Below are 21,272 nucleotides of genomic sequence, written 5' to 3' on the forward strand. Positions count from 1 at the left end.
AGGTCTCTCCCCTGCATAAGAGGAGCTAGTGGAGGTTGTGACTCGTGCTATGGGCAAGTTGAACATAGATTAGCTGGTCAAGAAGCATAATGTTCCAAGACAAGCAAGCTAGACAAACATTTCCTTAGTAAATCACAGCCTCTGCGTCAGGGCCTGCTATTCTTTCCGGAAAACTCCACACTGAGGAGTCGAGGTCATGTAATATGTCATTTTCCCCTAAGCGTATGTGGCAGCATGTCAGGCTGGGGCGGGTCTGCATACTACGGCCATCTTGTAGGCATACCAGGCTGACCTGATGAGGGGGCAGGGGCTGACACTGTGAAAGAGTTGTGTCTGGCCACAGATTTGTCTCTCCATATCACCAAGGAGACAGCCCGCACCATCGACTACTCCATGACGTATCTGAGGACCGTTATACTCTCGAGAAAGGCTTTGGGAAAGAGGTTCTGATGCCAGTTTGTTCAGGCCTTTGAGGGGAGACCCCCCCTGAGGGGAAGTGGTCTACACCATCACAAAGTGTGCCCACTTCTCTGTGGTGCCCTCAGAAAATCGGTCTACTACCCCTTGGACCCTCGGGGAGCAGTGGTTTCAACGAGACCATTGCTCAGTGTCCGCCCAAACCCGTTGTGGCACTGGGAGGCTTGTCCCCTCCGAGGAGGGTAACAGAAAAGAGCGTTCAGTTGTTCCCTGCCGGTCATCCGCTTCAGGGCACCGACACACTACTCAGAGAGCACTAGAGGTCAGTCTCAAGGTGCTGATTCCCTTAGTAGAATTTTTGTCAGCATGGAAGCTTCTGTCAAATGTTTCTCAATGGGTTTAGATAGGGATTATAGAGATAGGGAACAGAATTTGACTCTTGTCCACCTCGATTCAAGGGAGTACTATGCTACTGGAGTTGATTTGGAAGGAGTTTGGGCAGGTGGAAGTGGACTTCTGGAAGTGGCATCCTCTGTCTGCTCTTGTTCTCCTCTAGGGCTGGATGCCTTGGTGCAGGCTCCGTCTTTATGCATTTCCCCCGATTGCTCTGGTCCTGGGAGTTCTAGAGAGGACTCACCAGGATGGGGTTCGTCTGCTGCTAGTAAACCCGTTCTGGCCGGCCTGAGTTTGGTTCTCGGACCTTCTATCTCTCCTGGATGGCTTCCCTTGTGAGATTCCATTTAGGAGGGACCTTCTGTCGCAAGCTGGGGGCACAATATATCATCCCCGGCCAGAGAAGTGGAACTGTGGGTCAGGGGAGAGTCTTCACTTTATGGTACAGAGAACACCAATTGGACCCAGTTAATGGCACAGTTGGTTCAGTGCTGGAGTTCCTTCAGGATATTTTTTCTTTCAGTCTATCCCCATCCACGCTTAAGGTCTAATTGGTGCCATAGCTGCTTACTATGCACCGTACTATGGAGACACCATCTTGTAACTCGTTTCTCGGCACTCTGAGGTTAAGGCCTGCTACGCCTGTGAGAGTCCTATATACAGTGGGTACGGAAAGTATTCAGACCCCCTTACATTTGTATTGCATCCATTTGCTAAAATCATTTAAGGTCATTTTTTCCCTCATTATTGTACACACAGCACCCCATATTGACAGAAAAACACAGAATTGTTGACATTTTTGCACATTTATTAAAAAAGAAAAACTGAAATATCACATGGTCCTAAGTATTCAGACCCTTTGCTGTGACACTCATATATTTAACTCAGGTGCTGTCCATTTCTTCTGATCATCCTTGAGATGGTTCTACACCTTCATTTGAGTCCAGCTGTGTTTGATTATACTGATTGGACTTGATTAGGAAAGCCATACACATGTCTATATAAGACCTTACAGCTCACAGTGCATGTCAGAGCAAATGAGAATCATGAGGTCAAAGGAACTGCCTGAAGAGCTCAGAGACAGAATTGTGCCAAGGCACAGATCTGGCCAAGGTTACAAAAAAATTTCTGCTGCACTTAAGGTTCCTAAGAGCACAGTGGCCTCCATAATCCTTAAATGGAAGACGTTTGGGATGACCAGAACCCTTCCTAGAGCTGGCCTACCGGCCAAACTGAGCTATCGGGGGAGAAGAACCTTTGTGAGAGAGGTAAAGAAGAACCCAAAGATCACTGTGGCTGAGCTCCAGAGATGCAGTCGGGAGATTGGAGAAAGTTGTAGTAAGTCAACCATCACTGCAGCCATCCACCAGTTGGGGCTTTATGGCAGAGTGGCCCGACGGAAGCCTCTCCTCAGTGCAAGACACATGAAAGCCCGCATGGAGTTTGCTAAAAAACACCTGAAGGACTCCAAGATGGTGATAAATAAGATTCTCTGGTCTGATGAGACCAAGATAGAACTTTTTGGCCTTAATTCTAAGCGGTATGTGTGGAGAAAACCAGGCACTGCTCATCACCTGTCCAATACAGTCTCAACAGTGAAGCATGGTGGTGGCAGCATCATGCAGTGGGGGTGTTTTTCAGCTGCAGGGACAGGACGACTGGTTGCAATCGAGGGAAAGATGAATGCGGCCAAGTACAGGGATATCCTGGACGAAAACCTTCTCCAGAGTGCTCTGGACCTCAGACTGGGCAGAAGGTTCACCTTCCAACAAGACAATGACTCTAAGCACACCGCTAAAATAACGAAGGAGTGGCTTCACAACAACTCCGTGACTGTTCTTTAATGACCCAGCCAGAGCCCTGACTTAAACCCAATTGAGCATCTCTGGTGAGACCTGAAAATGGCTGTCCACCAACGTTTACCATCCAACCTGACAGAACTGGAGAGGATCTGCAAGAAGGCAGAGGATACCCAAATCCAGATGTGAAAAACTTGTTGCATCTTTCCCAAAAAGACTCATGGCTGTATAAGATCAAAAGGGTGCTTCTACTAAATACTGAGCAAAGGGTCTGAATACTTAGGACCATGTGATATTTCAGTTTTTCTTTTTTAATAAATGTGCAAAAATGTCAACAATTCTGTGTTTTTCCGTCAATATGGGGTGCTGTGTGTACAATAATGAGGAAAAAAATTAACTTAATGATTTTAGCAAATGTTAGGCTGCAATTAGGCTACAATATAACAAAGAGTGAAAAATTTAAGGGGGTCTGAATACTTTCCGTACACTGTATGTGTACTATTATTCACATGTATTTTTTATGTATTTTAAATCTATTACAAAAATGTATTATAATGAGTGTATATTAAAGCCGTGTGTCCACCAAAGCGTTTTTAGCCAGCTGAAAACGCAAGACGCTCTGCTGAAAACGCTTAGCTTTGGGCGCTTGAGAGCATTTTGGCAGTGCAGCTTTTTTTCTGTTGAGACGTTTCGTTGCTATGATACAGAATATTCGCAGCACAGTTTACTTTTAACTGATTTCGTAGATAATTTGTTTCATACTAAAAATTAATTTTTCATCCATTTTGTTCGGTTTGCTCTGCTGGTTGATGTCGTTGTACAGAAAGAATGGTGTGAACTTGTGACAGTTGGTCGGTGTGGTATTAGTCCCGCCCCTCCTCCACTGTGATTGGACGGCTGGGTAAAAAGTGACAGTGATGAGCGCTGCGTTATACCCATGGTTTTACCCAAAGTTGAACATTTTTCAACTCTGTGCGACCAGTAAAAAACGCCCAGCGATTCAGCATGAGAAAAACGCTCAGCGCCTCGTTACGCTCATGGCGTTTAAAAAACGCGGCGCTCCCATTCAAAACAATTGGAAACATACAATGGGACATACAGCGCGTGGAAAAACGCTTTGGTGGACACACGGCCTAAGAGTATAGAGCTGCATTTTCTAAGTTCTGGGTGGCAGTTGAGAGCTTGAGTTGCCACGAAAACCATGGCGCATCTTGAGTCTTCTTCACACAGAGGACCACTTGACTAACAGAAAACTCTTGTCTCTCTCAATCTTATTGAAAAAGACGCATTCTCATCTGTTGAGTTGACCTCCAGGGCGAGGTCTGCAACACGTATAAAATGCATACAGAGATTTACATTATGGTTGACTTCAGTTGATTTTGCTGTTGCAGGCAAGATTTATTCAGTAGCATCTGTTCTTTCTGTATTGAGGTTGTCTTCAGTAAATAGATAAACAAGCCCAGATGCTTCTGAATAAATCTTACCTGCCATTCTATGATGACCTGGATCACTAAATACCATCACATATATCTTGTTTGTGTTGTCAAGAAAATGATTAGTGTAGCCTTGAGAGTCCTGTCACATGTTAAAGGAAATAAATGTAGCTGTGTAATGTAAACACGTTAAAGCCTTCCTGATATTGACCAGATGTCCCAGCATTAGCCCACGCGATCGCTTAACATGTCTCAGATTATTCACCGAGCCGATTGAATGACGTCATACGGTACCTTCATGTCCCGCATTGAGCTGTTACATTCCAATCAATATGCCTTAATGAAATGCTGTGGACCACTGCATGTCATTTGTCTTCAGGGTACAGGGGTATCGATGCCAAAATGGGAAATTCGCCAAGGTCTAAAACAATGGATAAGTACCAGCTTAATCATAGGACAGGATTTGATTCTGTTGAATTTGACAAATGTTCATCTACAGGTCAGCATTCCATTCTTCGTAATATGATTTGGATTGTGTGACTGTACAATCACAGACAGGCACTTTGTAAGCAGTGAAGCTCCCAGCATGCTTTGAGACTGCTCACCTGGGGCATGTTGCATTCTTAAAATGTATGCTTTGATTAAATGCAAATAGAAAGATAAACAGATAAACAGGATCCGGCCTGACATTCACTCAAGGTGGTGCTTTGTGAAGCAGATTAGTGTGGCTAATTTCTCTTCTGGTGGAGTTTTAATTGGCGGTCGATTCTAATCAAACTCCTGCCATCCTCCCTTGGGGCACCACTACTGGTGCACTGTGTCTAAAGGGCATGTTCTGTCTTCTGTGCGAGATCGGTTATGATGCCTGCTTTTTTGATAATGTTTTACATTTATATGTTCATTATAGTCTATTATGCTAATATTCTCAATGGGTATAATTTAGGTCACAGACTGTATGACAATATTGTCTGAACAGTGTATCGGAAGCATAAATGAAAACTTGTGATTAGCTGCTTCCTCATTTGGTACCTAAAGCAACAACGTTTGTTTGTGTGCCTGTCACAGTTTTATTTGCCAGTTCCACTTTATTTATAAGGATTTTAGTAGCTAGGAATTAATTTTTTTCTTTTCTTATCAGAACACCTTTTTTCTTGAGGCTTTTGGGAAGATGTGTTGGAAGCCACGCTCTGTGTTTTAAAACTGATGTGTGTGAAGCTTAATAATTAAAATGTTTATGAATAATTCATTCTGAATCTCTTTGTGCGAGCACTCCTCTAGCTGTGCAAGTTTCTATATTTAACATCGGCGTCACTTTTTCTCTCTCTCTCTTTCTCGCCTTCTTTCCTTGAAAAGCTCAACACCTTTGGGTTTTCATCTTGACACTGTTTAACACAGGAGGTTTCTTTTTATTTTGGTCACAGAAACCCCTTTTTATATATGCTTTAAAGTCTGCACTAAGCATAAACCAGAATTTTCTACAGAATTTTTGTTCTTATAGAAATTAATGTAGTTCCATAGTTTCAACACAAAAGAAGAAATTTTTTTTTTTTTTTTTTTGTCAGACAGAAGGAAGAAAGTCAGGTTTGCAAAGACATTAGGTCGATATAATGGTAATAATAAAGAGTGCATAAAATAAGAGTAAGTGATTTCTCAGTTCATTTAGTGAGGTAAAGATGACTAGCAGTTTAGTAAGTATAATGTTTATTCAGTAATCACTCTGACATAATGCAATAAATTATTAGTAACTTATAGAATGATTATGATTCAGACCGATAACCTGTGAATTTGCAACTCTTTACCTAAAAGAACCAGCTCATAGTAGTCATTTGAAAATGAATCAGACTCTAATGAAAAGCAACAGCAAGTTGTTTTTATTTTATTTTGCAGCACTTTTCATCACTTATTACTGTCACGGTCTGTCTGTTTAGTTTCATTTTAATGTACTTTTTGTTTGTTTCTCTTCAGTTACCTGTTCCCTGTGTTCTATTCCCTTTTGCTCTTCATTTGTTATTGAATAATTAGTTGTCACCTGTTCGTTATTGAGTTCATCCTGTCTATTTAAGTCCTTCAGTTCATTCAGTTCTTAGTTCGGTATTGTTTGTGCTTAGCACGCTGTTGCATTGTGTTTGAACCCTTTTAGGTCTCTGTTTGTCTTTATTAAATAAACCGTGCTGCTATTTGGAACTATCCTGCCTATCTTCAACATCTTTGGAAGTAAAGCATTACAATTACATTTGATTCTGACTGAAAGCTCACAATTTGAGTAAAATATCATTTATTTTCACGTGGCACTGTATATAAATAGGAGTGCAGGAATCCCTGGAATAAACTAAGAATCTGAAATGTTACCTACAATTTGATATATTGAAGGTTATTTTAAATTCACAATGATTATTTTACCTCTTTTAATGTGAAAAGTAGAGAGAGAGAGAGAGAGAGAGAGAGAGAGAGAGAGAGAGAGAGAGAGAGAGAGAGAGAGAGAGAGAGAGAGAGAGAGAGAGAGTTGGTGAGGGAGGAGCAGGTTTGAAAAAGCTAGATCTACCCACAGCAAAACATAAAACACAACAAAGAAACAGAGTAACAGTCCACTGACAATCCACTGTGTGCGCATGGTCCCACAGTTTGAGGGACAAACTGTTGTTTTTAGTCTTACACATGGTCAGATAAACATGCACAAACACATGAATTTGTGTTTTGAATGAAACCTTGTCAATTATTGGTCCAGCTGATATGAATGAGCCTTTGTCAGCCATATCGGACAATTTACTAACTTGTGATAAACTGCCTATTGATAAAAATGCTAATTCCAGTTAGCAGTTTAAAAAGCAGTTTATACACCTATATACTTAAAACATAAAACATGCTTCATCTTAAAAAATGGTGTAGGGAAACTCGGGATTATTCCTATTAGCTCAGATACAGGGAATATAATTTTAATAACTAATCATGAAACATGATCGGGAATCACCTACAAATTATAAAATTACCCGTAAGGGAATAAGTTGCCAATCTTCTGTATGAACGATTGAATGCAACGAACAATTGTACTATCAATAATCAATCACAAGATTTATAATTAAATATTAATATGTCAATTTTCTAAAATAGATCGATTGTCAGGATAATCTTTAAGGGGATTAATTTATGATCGAATCATCTGCTTGTCCAGCAAACCTGATCATTCGATCTCCATCAAACCTCACAAAATTATCCTCCTTTATAGACTTTCAAGAGAAGCTATTCCTCTGGCCACGAGGATTAACTTTCCTGTTCTATAACAATACCTTTTTAAGTATCAATAAATTTGTAAAGCACGTAGCTTTGATCGCAACATTAAAGGGATAGTTCACCCAAAAATGAAAATTAAGTAATTAATTACTCACCCTCATGCTGTACCAACCCCGTAAGACCTTCGTTCATCTTCAGAACACAAATTAAGATATTTTTGATTAAATCTGAGAGGTGGATCACTCCTCCATAGGCTTCCTAAGGGAGTGAAACTTGACGGCCCAGAAAGTCATTGAAGAGACGAGAGTTCAAGAGATTTCCAGGACGCATGCGCGAGAACTGACGTTCTTCTTCTACTGTACAGCGCGCGTCTTCCTCTGCTTGTAAGACGCGCGCTGTGTAGTAGAAGAAGAACGTCAGTTCTCGCGCATGCGTCCTGGAAATCTCTTGAACTCTCGTCTCAGGCCCACAAGGAAGTAATGGAATAGTCGAATAAAGTCGTTATTTTTGTTTGTTTTCGCACAAAAAGTATTCTCGTCGCTTGATAAACTTATAGTGGAGCCACTGTAGGCACATGAAATATTTAAACATTTTCTTCAATAACTTTCTGGGCCGTCAAGTATCATTCCCTTTGGCAGCCTATGTAGCAGTGATCCACCTCTCAGATTTAATCAAAAATATCTTAATTTGTGTTCCGAAGATGAACGAAGGTCTTACGGGGTTGGTACAGCATGAGAGTGAGTAATTAATGACTTAATTTTCATTTTTGGTTGAACTATCCCTTTAAAGGGACTTTGAAATGTGCACGAGACAGTCAATCAAATGAATATAATGTATTTAATAAATGAAAACTACGTATACATGGAATAGATGTATATACAGACAATAACAACGAACACTGAAAGAAAATGAAAGTGAAAGAAACAGGAAGTGAGTGAGAGAGAGATCCCGAAGGAGAGAGGCGAAATTACAGACCGTAAACCCTTGAGAGATAACACGGAAAAAACAATCTTAATGCTCTAAAAGCTTGATAAACAATACTTGCATATATGGTTCTTTGTGGTGCTGAGTCGAGAAGGCGCATGTGTGTGGTGTGTCGTTCTAGGGCTGTTTTCGACTAAGGATTTTCATAGTCGAATCTGATTCGTTAGATTTTGCCATAGTCGACTGATAGTCGAACCTTTTTTTTTTTTTTTTTTAGATAGCAGCTAGAGGTTCGGTTGAATAACTGTTCGTCTGTTATAGGACAACTCGCTCTACGTTTATTTAAAATGAACAGCAAGACAACTAGAAGTAAATGTGCTTTCCATTAAATGAATCCTTAACACAAAAAAAATGTTGCAATGAACGTGCTTTGTTTTAAATAAATCACACACAGTAAATAAAACCTTAACAACAAAACTTTGCAATGAACTTTGCAATTTAGACGCGCAAACTGCGTGCCGGTGCGGTGAGACGTAGCCTACATGCTCGGGCAGATTCGGCTTGAAGTCGTTCATCCTCGGATGCGGCGTCGCGCGCGCTGTTACAAAAAAAGCTGTGCACACACCCAAGCAAAATGGGGTCTTGCCGGGCTTGCGCACCCAACGCGTCATTTTTTGCCGTCCGCACCTTCGTGCTCGTGCGGACGCGTCGAGTATAAACAAGGCTTTACTCCGTGTCAGCGCGCGCTCTGATCTGTAAAGGTGCACAGACCTCTCCCGAATCATCTCCAGCATTCAGCCTCCGATCGCAGCGCCTCCGTTTCCCTCGTAAGATGATATTAGTATTTAAACATTCTCTACGATAAAAAAATGTTTGTAAAAAATATTTTATTAGCACGGTTTTGGCGGTTATAGAGTTCTAATGAACCGTCGGTCTCACGGTTATATAATAACGTCACACCCCTCATAACACTTGCCTACTATTCGACTATGAGGTTCATAGTCGAATCAGACCTCTCCGAATCGAATCCTCGAATCCTCGACTATTAGAAGTCAGCCCTATGTTGTTCCGTCGGAGAGTCACATGGTCTGCGGATCGGTCCGGAGCGCGCAATTCATGAAGGTTTAAAGGTCCTTGACGTAAAGTTACCAAATAAATAATTCAGGCTAAGTTCATTACTCGTCTGTGGAAATGAACAAAGTAGAATACGAAAAGGAAAAACAAAACTTAACAAAAGCAAACAAAAAGACTAAGACTAAAAGGAAAGGACAAACTGGAGACGTCCAAAACAGGAAGAAGGAGCCGAAGAAGAGAGTCGAAGAAGAGAGAGATGATCCTGATGATCAGTGAATTTAAAGCGTGAAGATGTCACACCCTCTGGAGGTGTGTGAGCCAATGCGAAACTGCCCCTTTGGAGGGAGTTTTTATGACTCATTGTCTTCTCGCAGGGCATTTGAATGTTTCATTTCATTGGGTGTTTACGAAAAGAATCTACAAGATTCTTATAATACTAATGCGTCATAAAGTTAGCAAAATGTAATGTAAATTAACAAATGGGGGATGAAGATTGGAGTTTATAGAGACTAAACATGCTACACATATGATTTTGGGTTAACCATAGTATGCAAGTCATGTCTCAAACCCAAAATAGTTTATAGCCATCTCATGGCTATATAGAATATATAGGATTAAAAGGGTTAATTTCTTCTTCTCAGCAAGAATTAAAGCAACACCAAGGAACTTTTCCTCTGCGGTCGCCCTACAGGTTGGAAGCGTAATTGTCCATTACCGCTGTCGTAAATAATTTAGCCTACCGCAGCCTACGGTCGCACGCGCACGCTCGCTGTTTATCCAGCACCGGCTTTGAAATCAACAATGGCAGACATCCCAACCTGCAAGAAGTCATTTCAGGGAGGTATATCTTGGTGACTGGATTGTTGACGGGGGGTGGCGGGTTGACCAGCTTTCGTGAGGCACACTTGCAAGGTCTCTCGCTCTCTCCCTCTCTGCTGTGCTTGCTATGTATGTTATGCGCACAGTATGTTCTGTCTCGCTCTAGATTTCGGCAGATTTGAACTAATTTGCGGGCATCAGGGAGATGCTATAGACTTGGGATGTCTGCAATGGCCATAGACAATTTGAGGAAGTGGTGGGGGAAGTGACGTATGCCGTAAAGCAGTCGAGTTTTGTAGTTCTTTTTGTGCTCGGGTTACTACCCGAAACCCGAAGTTACATAGTGCGAGTTAAAGCGATACAGACCACGTCAGGCTATGGCAGACGTATCATTTAACCTATTGTAAGTCGATGTACCATCACAAGGGTCTTGGAAATATATTATGAAGGTTGAAAAGTTCCATAGTGTTGCTTTAAGAGAGTGTCACAACTCTCTGGAAATTCCGTTGGGTCGTAAAGCTTGTTATCAGTCTTAATGTCTCCAATGTCTGGCTTCATTTGTGGGGGAAGTTTCATAGAAAGTCTGTGTATGTGTGTGTGTGTGTGTGTGTGTGTGTCTGGTGTCTCCAGGAGAAAGTTCCCTTATCTCTCTGGCTGAGAGGATTGGAATTCTTTTGTAGCTTGAGCGGGGTGTGCGGATAGTCTTTGGCGAGGATCGCAAAACCATAAAGGTGTCGGGAAGTTCCTCTAAATCCCAGACATGTTGGCACCACTTTAGACTTAGATTGTCACGAGTCCTGATCTACATTCGCGAGTTCAGAGTCTAAAAGCTTTGGGCATTATTTGTGCTCAGATGAAGAACCATGATTCTGGTTCAATCCTTAGATTGTTGGAATGCATGATGCATCCTGGCGCGGCCCAGATACACTACAGGTGTTATGATGCAAAATGTAATCGGTTACCTAACGTAACCTCGGTTCTCTCTAGAAGAGGGAACGAGTCTTGCGTAAGCTAGCTTACGCTACGGGTAAAGTCATCTTTTCTCGAGATATGAAGCCAAAAAATTATCCTTAATTTTGTATTTATTGTCAACGCAGTGCACCAGCTAGCAGACCTAGAGCAGGCTGTCTAGCGTGCTCATTGGCTGCTCCACGGCAACTGCAGCAGCCTACCACTGAGCCTGGCGTGACGTCACGCCCTATGAGGGCGCTTCGCGCCCTTTACGCGTCACAGCCCGCCAGAATGGGTGTGGCTTAGCGTATAAAAGCACGGCTCGGAGGCTGCTTCTCTGGTTTTCTTTGACTGAAGCGAAAGTCGCTCGTGGCGCGAGCACGGTCACGAGCTTAGTCACGTGATATTAGCCTGCGCGCTGCAGACGCGGGCAGAACATACACATTATCAGACTGACAAGAGTTTAGCCTGCAAGGCGGGAACTTCTAAGTTATAAAACCTCACAAATGTAGACGGAGAGGCCCAGCCTGCCGCCGTACAGATGTCATGAATAGAAATTCCGCTGGACCACGCCCACGATGAGTAGAATGTGCCCTGATGCCCAGAGGGCATTGCAGACTTTTTGACGCGTAAGCAGTTGCAATAGCGTCCACTATCCATCTGGACAGGCTCTGTTTCGAGGCGGCGAGACATTTGGTGCGCCCACCAAACGAAACAAAAAGCTGCTCCGAACGCCTGAAGGGGCGGAGCGCGCAATGTAAAGCATCAGCGCTCTGACGGGGCAGAGGAGGTTAATATTGCTTTCGCTATCGGATGCAGGCAGAACCGATAGAGAAATGACCTGCGCTCTGAAGGGAGTGCCAATCACCTTCGGGACATAGCCATGCCTTGGTTTGAGGATGACTTTAGAGTCATTTGGCCCAAACTCGAGACACGCAACGCTAACCGAGAGCGCGTGTAAGTCCCCCACACGTTTGACTGATGACAGTGCCATCAGAAAAACGGTTTTGAGTGATAGGTATTGTAGATCCACAGAATCTAATGGTTCGAGGGAATATGTTTTCAGGGCCTCTAAGACCAAAGAAAGATCCCAGATTGGAACCGACGGGGGCTGCGGAGGGTTCATCCTTCTAGCTCCTCTAGGGAAGCGGATGACCAGCTCGTTTCTTCCTATTGACTGGCCGCGCGTCGACTCCGCGAACGCTGCAATGGCCGCCACGAACACTTTGAGTGTGGAGGGGGACCTGCCCCTGTCCAACAGCTCTTGGAGGAAAATAAGCACCTGCGGGACCCCACATGTTTGTGGGTCCAGTTGCTTGTCGGTGCACCATTTGGAGAACACAGACAATTTAGACGCGTAGAGCCGTCTCGTAGAGGGAGCTCTCGACTGCGTGATCGTGTTCATAACTCCTTCTGGCAGGATAAGGGGTATCCGTTGGTCAACCATACGTGCAGAGACCAGCGCTCTGGATGGGGATGCCAGATTGAGCCGCGGGCTTGAGAGAGGTGACCTCTCCCCACCGGAATTGGCCACGGGGCTGTACGTGACAACCGCCTCAGCTCCGGGAACCAGAGTTTGTTCTCCCATCGCGGGGCTATGAGGAGCCCCGAGTGGCGCGTTTCCCTGATTCCCTTGATTACCTGTGGCAACAGTGAGACCGGAGGGAAGGCATACAATGGGCGGCTGGACCAGATTTGGGCCAGCCCGTCCTCGTTCTTCGAGAAGAACATCGGGCAGCGAGTGTTGTCCTTTGACGCAAAAAGGTTGACTTCCGCTTTGCCAAAGAGGCGCCATAGTAACTGGACTGTCTGTGGGTGCAGAGACTATTCCCCTGGGGGAATGTTGTCTCTGGACAGTCTGTCTGGGCCTGCGAGGCTCTCAGCGAGTGCAAAAGGTGCTGGGACCAAACGAGGAGGCGTTCTGTCAAATCGCAGAGGTTCCTGGATCTGACGCCGCCCTGGCGGTTCACGTAGGACACCAGTGACATGTTGTCCGAGTGGACCAGTACATGGTGTCCCCGTATGAGCGGGAGGAAGCACATCAGCGCGTTCTCGACCGCTATCATCTCCAAACAGTTTATGTGAAGGCGTTTCTCTCGGTCTGACCACAGGCCAAAGACCGGTCTGCCCTCGAACACAGCGCCCCAACCTGAGTTGGAGGCGTCTGTCGAGATGACCTATCGGTGCGAGACAGCTCACATCATCACACCCTGCTGGTACCAGTCGGCCGCTAACCAGGGCTACAGGGCTGAAACACAGCTCTGAGTCACTCTGATTTTCCTGTGGCCTAAAGCCCAGGCTCGGTGAGGCACACGAGCGTTCAACCAGCGTTGGAGAGGGCGCATGCGCAGTAAGCCCAGCTGAAGCACTGCTGCAGCTAAAGCCATACATCCGAGCATCCTCTGAAATGTTTTCGGAGAAGCGACGCTGTCCTTCTGGAAAGATGCGGCGAGGTGTCGAACACGGCGTGCGCGCTGTGTCGACAAACGAGCCGTCATGGCCACAGAATCCAGTTCTATTCCCAGAAAAGAAATTGACTGACTGGGCGTTAAGGATCTCTTGGTCCAGTTGACCGTGAGACCCAAACTTTCCACGTGACTGAGGAGCACTGTTCTGTGAGATAAGAGACAATATTGATTGTGCTAGAATCAGCCAATCGTCCAAATAGTTCAAAATTCGCATGCCCTGATTTCTCAAAGGCGCGAGAGCCGCGTCCATGCGCGTCGTGAATGTACGAGGTGCCAAGGACAGGCCGAACGGGAGGACGGTGTATTGATATACCTGACCGTTGAAGGCGAATCTCAAGAATGGCCTGTGACGGGGTATAATCTGGATCTGAAAGTAGGCGTCTTTCAGATCGAGAGAGATAAACCAGTCCCTTGGGCGAATTTGCGTGAGGATTTGTCTGGTCGTGAGCATTTTGAACAGTCTCCTCATGAGAGCTTTGTTGTCTCAGGTCTAAGATAGGTCTTAGAGCTCCGTCCTTCTTGGGTACGAGAAAATAACGGCTGTAGAAGCCTGACTTGCTCAGAGAAGGAGATACTGTTTCTATGGCCCGCTTGCACAGGAGTTTGGCTATTTTTGCGCGAAGTAGATGTGCTACTTCCACTTTCACTTTCTTCGTGGTCCGTGCTAGAAAGCGCGGAGGACGGCGAGCGAACTGTAGTGAATAGTTGTGAATAGTTCTTATTGTGCTGAGCACCCATTCTGATACCCCTGGAATCGCTGAATATGTGAGCGGCGCCGTGGGGGCTATATCTGGAGCATATATCTGGAGCATATGTTTGAGACCCGCCATATAAACGGGAGGGCGCGAGAGCGCGTTCACTTTCTGAACGTAAGAAAGCTGGCGCGAGCTCAGAGAGGAGAGAGAGCGTCATCACAGTGTTGTGTCGGCTTTTGTTTGCAGGCGTGCATGTTATATAACAGGCACATTGCTGCAATATTGACATTTCCAGCCACACGGAGGAGCTGAGAAATGTTTGAGTTTTACTCGAGTCTCTGGTGCGGGTGTCTCAATGTTAGAGTGAGTCACGCGGGGCGGGCCAGCGTGGGCTCATATGTTTGAGACACTCATAAATACTCTAGCCCCGCCATATGAACGGGAGGGGGCGAGGGCGTGTTCGCTCTCTGTACGTAAGAAAGCTGGCCGTGTGCTCCGAGAGGAGAGCCGCATAAATTTTATCTGCTGCCCGAGCCGGGATTCGAACACGGGTCTCTGGCGCGAAAGCTATGGGTTTCGCCACTAAGCCACAGGGGGAAACAACATAAGCTTGATTTAGCGCGATCAGATAAGAGCGTCATCACAGTTATGTGTCAGTGTTTGTAGCAGGCGTGTTGACAATTCCAGCCGCTCGAACTCGGAGGAGCTGAGAAATGTTTGGAAAATGGGGGTTTGTCCGTCCTCGGCGGGACTAAACCACTCTCTTTCCCCTTTTCGCCGGTGAGTAACGCATGCGCGTGGGCGCGGGGTAGCTTTCTTGTAACGTAAAGAAAGCTAGCCGCGGTTAGAACAGCTGTCAGCGGCGGCGACCTCATCCATATCAAGCGCCTCGTCCCCTGAGGCGGCGGCAGCGCGGGCGGGAGCCGGCGGCTGTGCGTCTGGGAGGGAGGGGGGCGGAGAAGGAGAGAGAGGCGCTCGAGGGAGTTGATCCGGCGAGCGCTTGAATGCCACGTGAGGCTCCGGCAGTCTCTGTACACGGCGCTACTTTTGCGCGGTCCAGCAGAGGGCGGAGTGACAGCTTCAGCACTTGAAGAGGTCGAGTGGAGCCCGCAGGGTCGACATTGACAACTCTTCGCAGTGGACACAGCCGCCCGCGAAAGAGTGAGGGCTACGTGACTGGGCCCAGGCAGAGAGCGCCATCAATGGCGGTCTCCGGCGCTGAGCGGGGCTCGGACAAGCTACAGGAAATGCGAGGCGTTTTCACAAAAAAATATCGACAATATCCGGCGCAGCGGCGAACACACACAGCAGAGCAAAAGGATATTGTTGCCGGATAGCGTAGCAGGCACGGATGGCTGAAGCCTCCGAGCCGTGCTTTTATACGCTAAGCCACACACATTCTGGCGGGCTGTGATGCGTAAAGGGCGCGACATAACGCCAGGCTCAGTGGTAGGCTGCTGCAGTTGCCGCGAAGCAGCCAATGAGCACGCTAGACAGCCTGCTCTAGGTCTGCTAGCTGCTGCACTGCGTTGACAATAAATACAAAATTAAGGATCATTTTTTGGCTTCATATCTCGAGAAAAGATGACTTTACCCGTAGCGTAAGCAAGCTTACGCAATACGAGAGAACCTCTCGTAAGAGAACTGCTGCTTTCTGTAGTTGAATTAAAATATGCACAGCTGAGTGATTGGTTTCATGCCATCCATCATGTTTGCTTAACTGCCTTGAGAGGCTTGTTGCATTGTGGGCATGTAAATGTCCTTAGGAAACCAAAATATAATGAAAATACAACTCAGTCAAGCAAATCAAGAGTAATAGATTTCATTGGTTTTATAATCATCTTATTAATATCTTATTAATCATTATTAATATCATCAAATAAATGAATAACTGGAATTAATTAATAAGTTAATAATTAATAACAAATTACCGGACTACTGTACAGTATATCCAACCTTAGATATATACAATACACTCACGTTTTGTATTGTATTTATCACACATCTCAACTGCTTGATTGTTTATCACAGAACATTTTTAACTAAATTTTCACCCACCAATATATTAAAAGTTGGATATATAGTACATCTACAGTACTTAACCGTAATATAAAGCAATATATACTATATAGAAAATCTCAGCTATATGTGATTTATTAATTATCATCACAAAATGTAAACTGTATTTACACAGCTCTGTATACAAATTTGGATATATAAGTATATCCAACTTTATCTGCAGACATAGAGTATACTCGTGTAGAGTGATACTAAATATACTATATACCATTTCTCAACTGATTAAATGTTTTTATAATCACAAAATGTTTACTATATTATCACCTAGTAATAAGCTGTTAAATGTGAAGTAAGGCATGAAGATATTAGGTCACCGTGATTTTGCCAAGACATGTTCGTGGATATTAAAAAATGTAACACATTTGTATTGATCCTGGAATAACATTCCTGTCAAAAATGTATTCCTAACCCTATCCCTACCCCTAAACCTAAACCTAAACCTAAACCTACCCATAACTTATACCTAAAATCAGCTGGAAAAGATAAGTGAATAACACAGATGTAGAAGCACCTAGCCCTGGTTGTAAGCAAATCAACAAAGATGTTGATCTAGGAACTTCTTGTACTTGGTGAAATCACGTTCACCAAGATATTAAGATGTTAAGATATAATAAACATTGATAACATCATGGTTTTCTGTAAAGCTGCATTGGAAATTTGGGTTGTGAAAAGCGCTATACAACTAAATTTGACTTTGACTAATAAATTATATCTAATCTATAATAAATTTAAACTGAATCTTTGAAAGTTTGCCAGAGAATTTGACAAATAAATTATATCTAATCTATAATAAATTTAAACTGAATCTTTGAAAGTTTGCCAGAGACAGGTCATTAAATAAGCTTCTCTCTAAAGGCTCAGCTCTCCAAGGGTGGCTATTTTTCCGATCTGCTCTTTTGTGCTAGAAATTTTACACTTATCACAGACAATCTGAATCACACACAAAAAGGCCAATCCTCTGTACTACAGATGTCCATGATGTGTTCCTCAGATCCCACTGATCTGTGGACCTATATTGATCCATCAACTGCTGCTACAACTGAGAAGACCAGGGGTCTCCTGGAGAAAAGCACACACAAATTTCATATGACAAATGTGTATGTAATATGCAATGTACACATCTGAAATAATAATAAACAAACTTATTAGTGCACATACCATTATGCAAATGTTCGCCCAAGCGTAGGCTACATACACTCGCCATAGTTGGCATCAACTGAGGTGAATTGAACAGATGGTTTTAAAAACATGCTGTATGTTGAATTCAACAGTTACACTCAAAAGGCAATTTTCAGCGTAATCGTAATCGACACAATTGACTGCACTCCTATTGCAATAAAAGCACCAGCGGAGAGTGAATTTGCTTTCAACATCAGAAGGCACTTTCTTTCCATCAGTGTTTAAGTAATTTCAACATTGCAGTTGTGAGGTGGCCTGAGCCAATGCATCATTTTATCTTACAATAATGTTGGCAACCCATCTCTTCATTTAAATTCTGTGTGATAGTTGGAAGAGGATATCTAGTAAAATAACAAATATTCTAACAGTATTCAGGAAATTGCTGGGTCTGTTGTTGTGGGATTTATTTTGAATTATTTGCTCACCCTGATGTTGTTTAGAACATGCATGATTTGTCTTCTACTCAAATTAAGTTATTTAGAAGAATGATTCAAATGCTTCATTACAGGGGCTGTCGAGTGCCAAAAAAACAACCATAAAAGTTGTAATTATGTAATAATTATACGACTATATAATTAATTGGAAATTAGATAATTTAAATGTGTGAAATGAGTGAATTTAGGCAAAAAGAAACTTAATGTACAGAATGAAAAAATGGATATTCAGTTTGAGAGTGTTTGAGAGTGTCAATAGTGTTGTTATTAAAGGAACCGTATGTGAGAAATGTATTTAAATTAATCATAAAATGTCCCTGATATGTCACTAGACATTAAGAAATCATGTTCATTTCAAATACTTATATCACTGACAACAGTAGTCCGGCCAGGATATTGTCATTTAAAAAGTGAAGTTGCAGCCCTCAACTGATGTTGTTGTTATTGTGTTTTAGTCTGATGCGCCACCCTCCACCTATCTACCAATCACGAAGTAAGTAGTGTTGCGGCATCCGGGTTGCCAGCTCTGCTGTAGTTACCACAGCTACGGCTACAAACGTGTCGGATAAAAAAAATCTCTAACGTTACGAATCCAAAAAAACCTTGTTAGGATTCCGAAATACTTCGTGACAAAGTCCGAAATAAAACAAGGATTTGTATAGGAGATGCCTTTGAAAGATGGAGACGGCTGAAACCGGAGAAGAATTTGCTGGATCCTGCAGCCTATGGCAACCTCGAGTCAGGGGGGTGGGGGAGGGGGAGGGGATACACCGCTCTACAGTAATTTGAAAGTGATTGCAGTACCAGTTTTGGCCACAATCTTACATACGGTTCCTTTAATGTTTTAAAAAGATTACCTTTAAGTGAGCATTCGATTATGACAAAAGTAATATAAATGTACAAATAATGAAAATGAACACTGTAATTTTACTGTAAATTAAAATATTACTGTAGATATCCAATATTAGCCAATATTCATCCAATATAGACCAACAGCGATAGGCCTGCATAAAATAATTGTTAAAATTGGCAAATAAACAATATGATGTATTGCCCATCCCTAATTTTTATGTGAGGAACAGATATAAATGTAATCTGATATTAACTAATTCCTCATCAGAGAATTTAAAAAAAAAATATTATTATTATTTATTTTTTAATATTTGTATGTTGTTTTTAATGGTCAGGAGCCACACTCTGACAGTGTAATATGTGTAATATATCATAAAGAGAGGCAGGTCCCAGAACAGAGTTATCATGTAGGCTACAGTATAGCAGTTATTACCCTCATCAAACTGACAGGCAGAACGTAATGGCTGTCTGTTCTAATCTAAACCACATTTTCTGATTCTCAGGACTATATCAAGGACACATTTATGTTTTCCATGCACAGAAATAGATGTATTTCCACTCAATTTCAGCATCTGATTTTATTTTGTTTTTACATGATGTTTTCCTTCTGTCATTACAGGCGACAATTGGAATCGACTTCCTGTCAAAAACCATGTATTTGGAGGACAGAACGGTAAGCATTCTACTATGTTAAACACAGCAGTAAATCAAATGCACTAGTCTTCTGTCTATTCAATGTCAAATGAGAAAAGTTTTAATAACACCATATTGAATCTCAAAAAGGTTTTTTTTTATTACCAGTTTGGTTGCTGACAGTTTCAGTATATAGCTGGAAGCTCATGTATTAAGGAAATAGATTGTATCGTCTAGAGATTTCTGTGAGTTTATAACCCAGAAATGATTTCATGACCTTCAACGGGGCAGTTTGGTGTGGTTTTATGAGGTCATATCGATCCACCTCCTTGCTTGGCTCTGCATATGTTTATGTAATTGTGTGTATATGTGTGTTTTAGAGGCTAAATAATTTGACTGTTCAGTTGGGGATCTCTGACTTGCAGGTTCGGTTGCAGTTGTGGGACACTGCAGGCCAGGAACGTTTTAGGAGCCTTATCCCGAGCTATATAAGAGACTCCACTGTAGCTGTGGTGGTGTATGACATCACAAGTGAGTGTCTCACACACACACACACGCACGCACACACATACACACACACACCAATAACCAAACCTCCTTTAGCTATAATACATTTCCCAGAGGATTTTTTTTTAAAGCAGTTAATATGATTACAGCTGTCCGATTTGCCATTTTGAGATGTGATCAATGACATGCATTTTCTATCAGTAAAGTATGTGTTACAGGTCTGTCTTTAACACTATAACCAGATAGATTCATCCCCGAAGATGTAAGAAGCAGCTGTTGGTCATTTTTCACAATAAATAAATGACAGTTTTATCTATCCATAAGCCCTAGTGTGACTTCTAGAGCCAGAGTTAGCGGTGCACACGACTCTATTATAAACACTGATTCTATAGTATAGGTAAAGCAGTCAATTTCACCTTGAAGCAGAAGCAAGTTCACTGATGTCAGGCTGCACATGAGCAGGCATAAATGCCATAATAAAACCTCAGAATCAAAAAGAACCTCTACCCAGCCATCTGACATCGTAGTTGAAAAGTTTTGGTATAAAATTACTTTATGAGTGAGTTAATTTATGGTGCACAATAGCTGGAATATGTTTAGTGTATTTTAAAATGAGGAAAAATTATATAACCATAACTAACACACACACACACACACACACACACACACACACACACACACACACACACACACACACACACACACACACACACACGCACGTTTACTTAGCTACCTTAATAGGTTTTTTATATTGTACAAACTGTAGCCTATATTCTATCCCCTTACACTAACCCTACCCCTAAACCTACCCATCACACAAAACTTTCTGCATTTTTACATTTAAAAAAAAATGTTTAATTATTTTATTTTTATACCAGATTTATAAATGAGGATGTCCCTAAAGGTTTTGGGAGATTTTGTCAGGTTTTGGTCACTTCTGGGTACAAATTTGTCTCCAAAATATAGTTAAGTAGGTACACACACACACAAAGTTGTGCCAGTTTCTTTCCCACTATGGGCTAATAAGTTATTATTTTAAGTGCCCCTATTATGCTTTTTTAGATATTGCCTTTCATGTAATAGCTGTATGTAAAAGGTCAGAAAAAGAACCAATTCTGATCTGAACTGTCAAAACGAGTTGTCAGTAATTCTAGTCTTACGTCCGTTACCTCATACGTAACAATGTAACACATTTGCATAATGCCAGCCTATAGTCTTCATTGGCTGACACCAAGCGTGCCGCACAAGTGCTGAAAAGTGAAGCCAAAGCATCCCGATCGCTGATTATTGATATTTTATACAGAGTGTTCAAAATATGTAGTTTTGTGTTTTATATATAGGTCTCCGGCTAACTCACGTTGTCTTACTGAAATAGTTCTGCTAATCA

General features: G+C 42.7%; 1 protein-coding gene across 2 annotated transcripts in view; it reads left to right on the forward strand.

The window, feature by feature from the left end:
- Window positions 1-21,272, forward strand: part of rab6ba (RAB6B, member RAS oncogene family a) — a 128,882-nt gene that overhangs the window by 63,923 nt on the left and 43,687 nt on the right. Inside the window, exons 3-4 of one of the 2 annotated variants that reach the window (XM_056246320.1) lie at window positions 19,365-19,418; window positions 19,804-19,909. In XM_056246320.1, the coding sequence (XP_056102295.1) occupies window positions 19,365-19,418; window positions 19,804-19,909 (160 nt within the window). Of the gene's footprint in view, window positions 1-19,364; window positions 19,419-19,782; window positions 19,910-21,272 lie in introns of both variants that reach the window. The other variant, XM_056246319.1, reaches the window with a different exon arrangement.

The sequence above is a fragment of the Rhinichthys klamathensis genome, unplaced genomic scaffold (assembly GCF_029890125.1).
Source record: "Rhinichthys klamathensis goyatoka isolate OS25496 unplaced genomic scaffold, OSU_Roscu_1.1 h1tg000036l_1, whole genome shotgun sequence".
Lineage (NCBI taxonomy): Eukaryota > Metazoa > Chordata > Actinopteri > Cypriniformes > Leuciscidae > Rhinichthys > Rhinichthys klamathensis.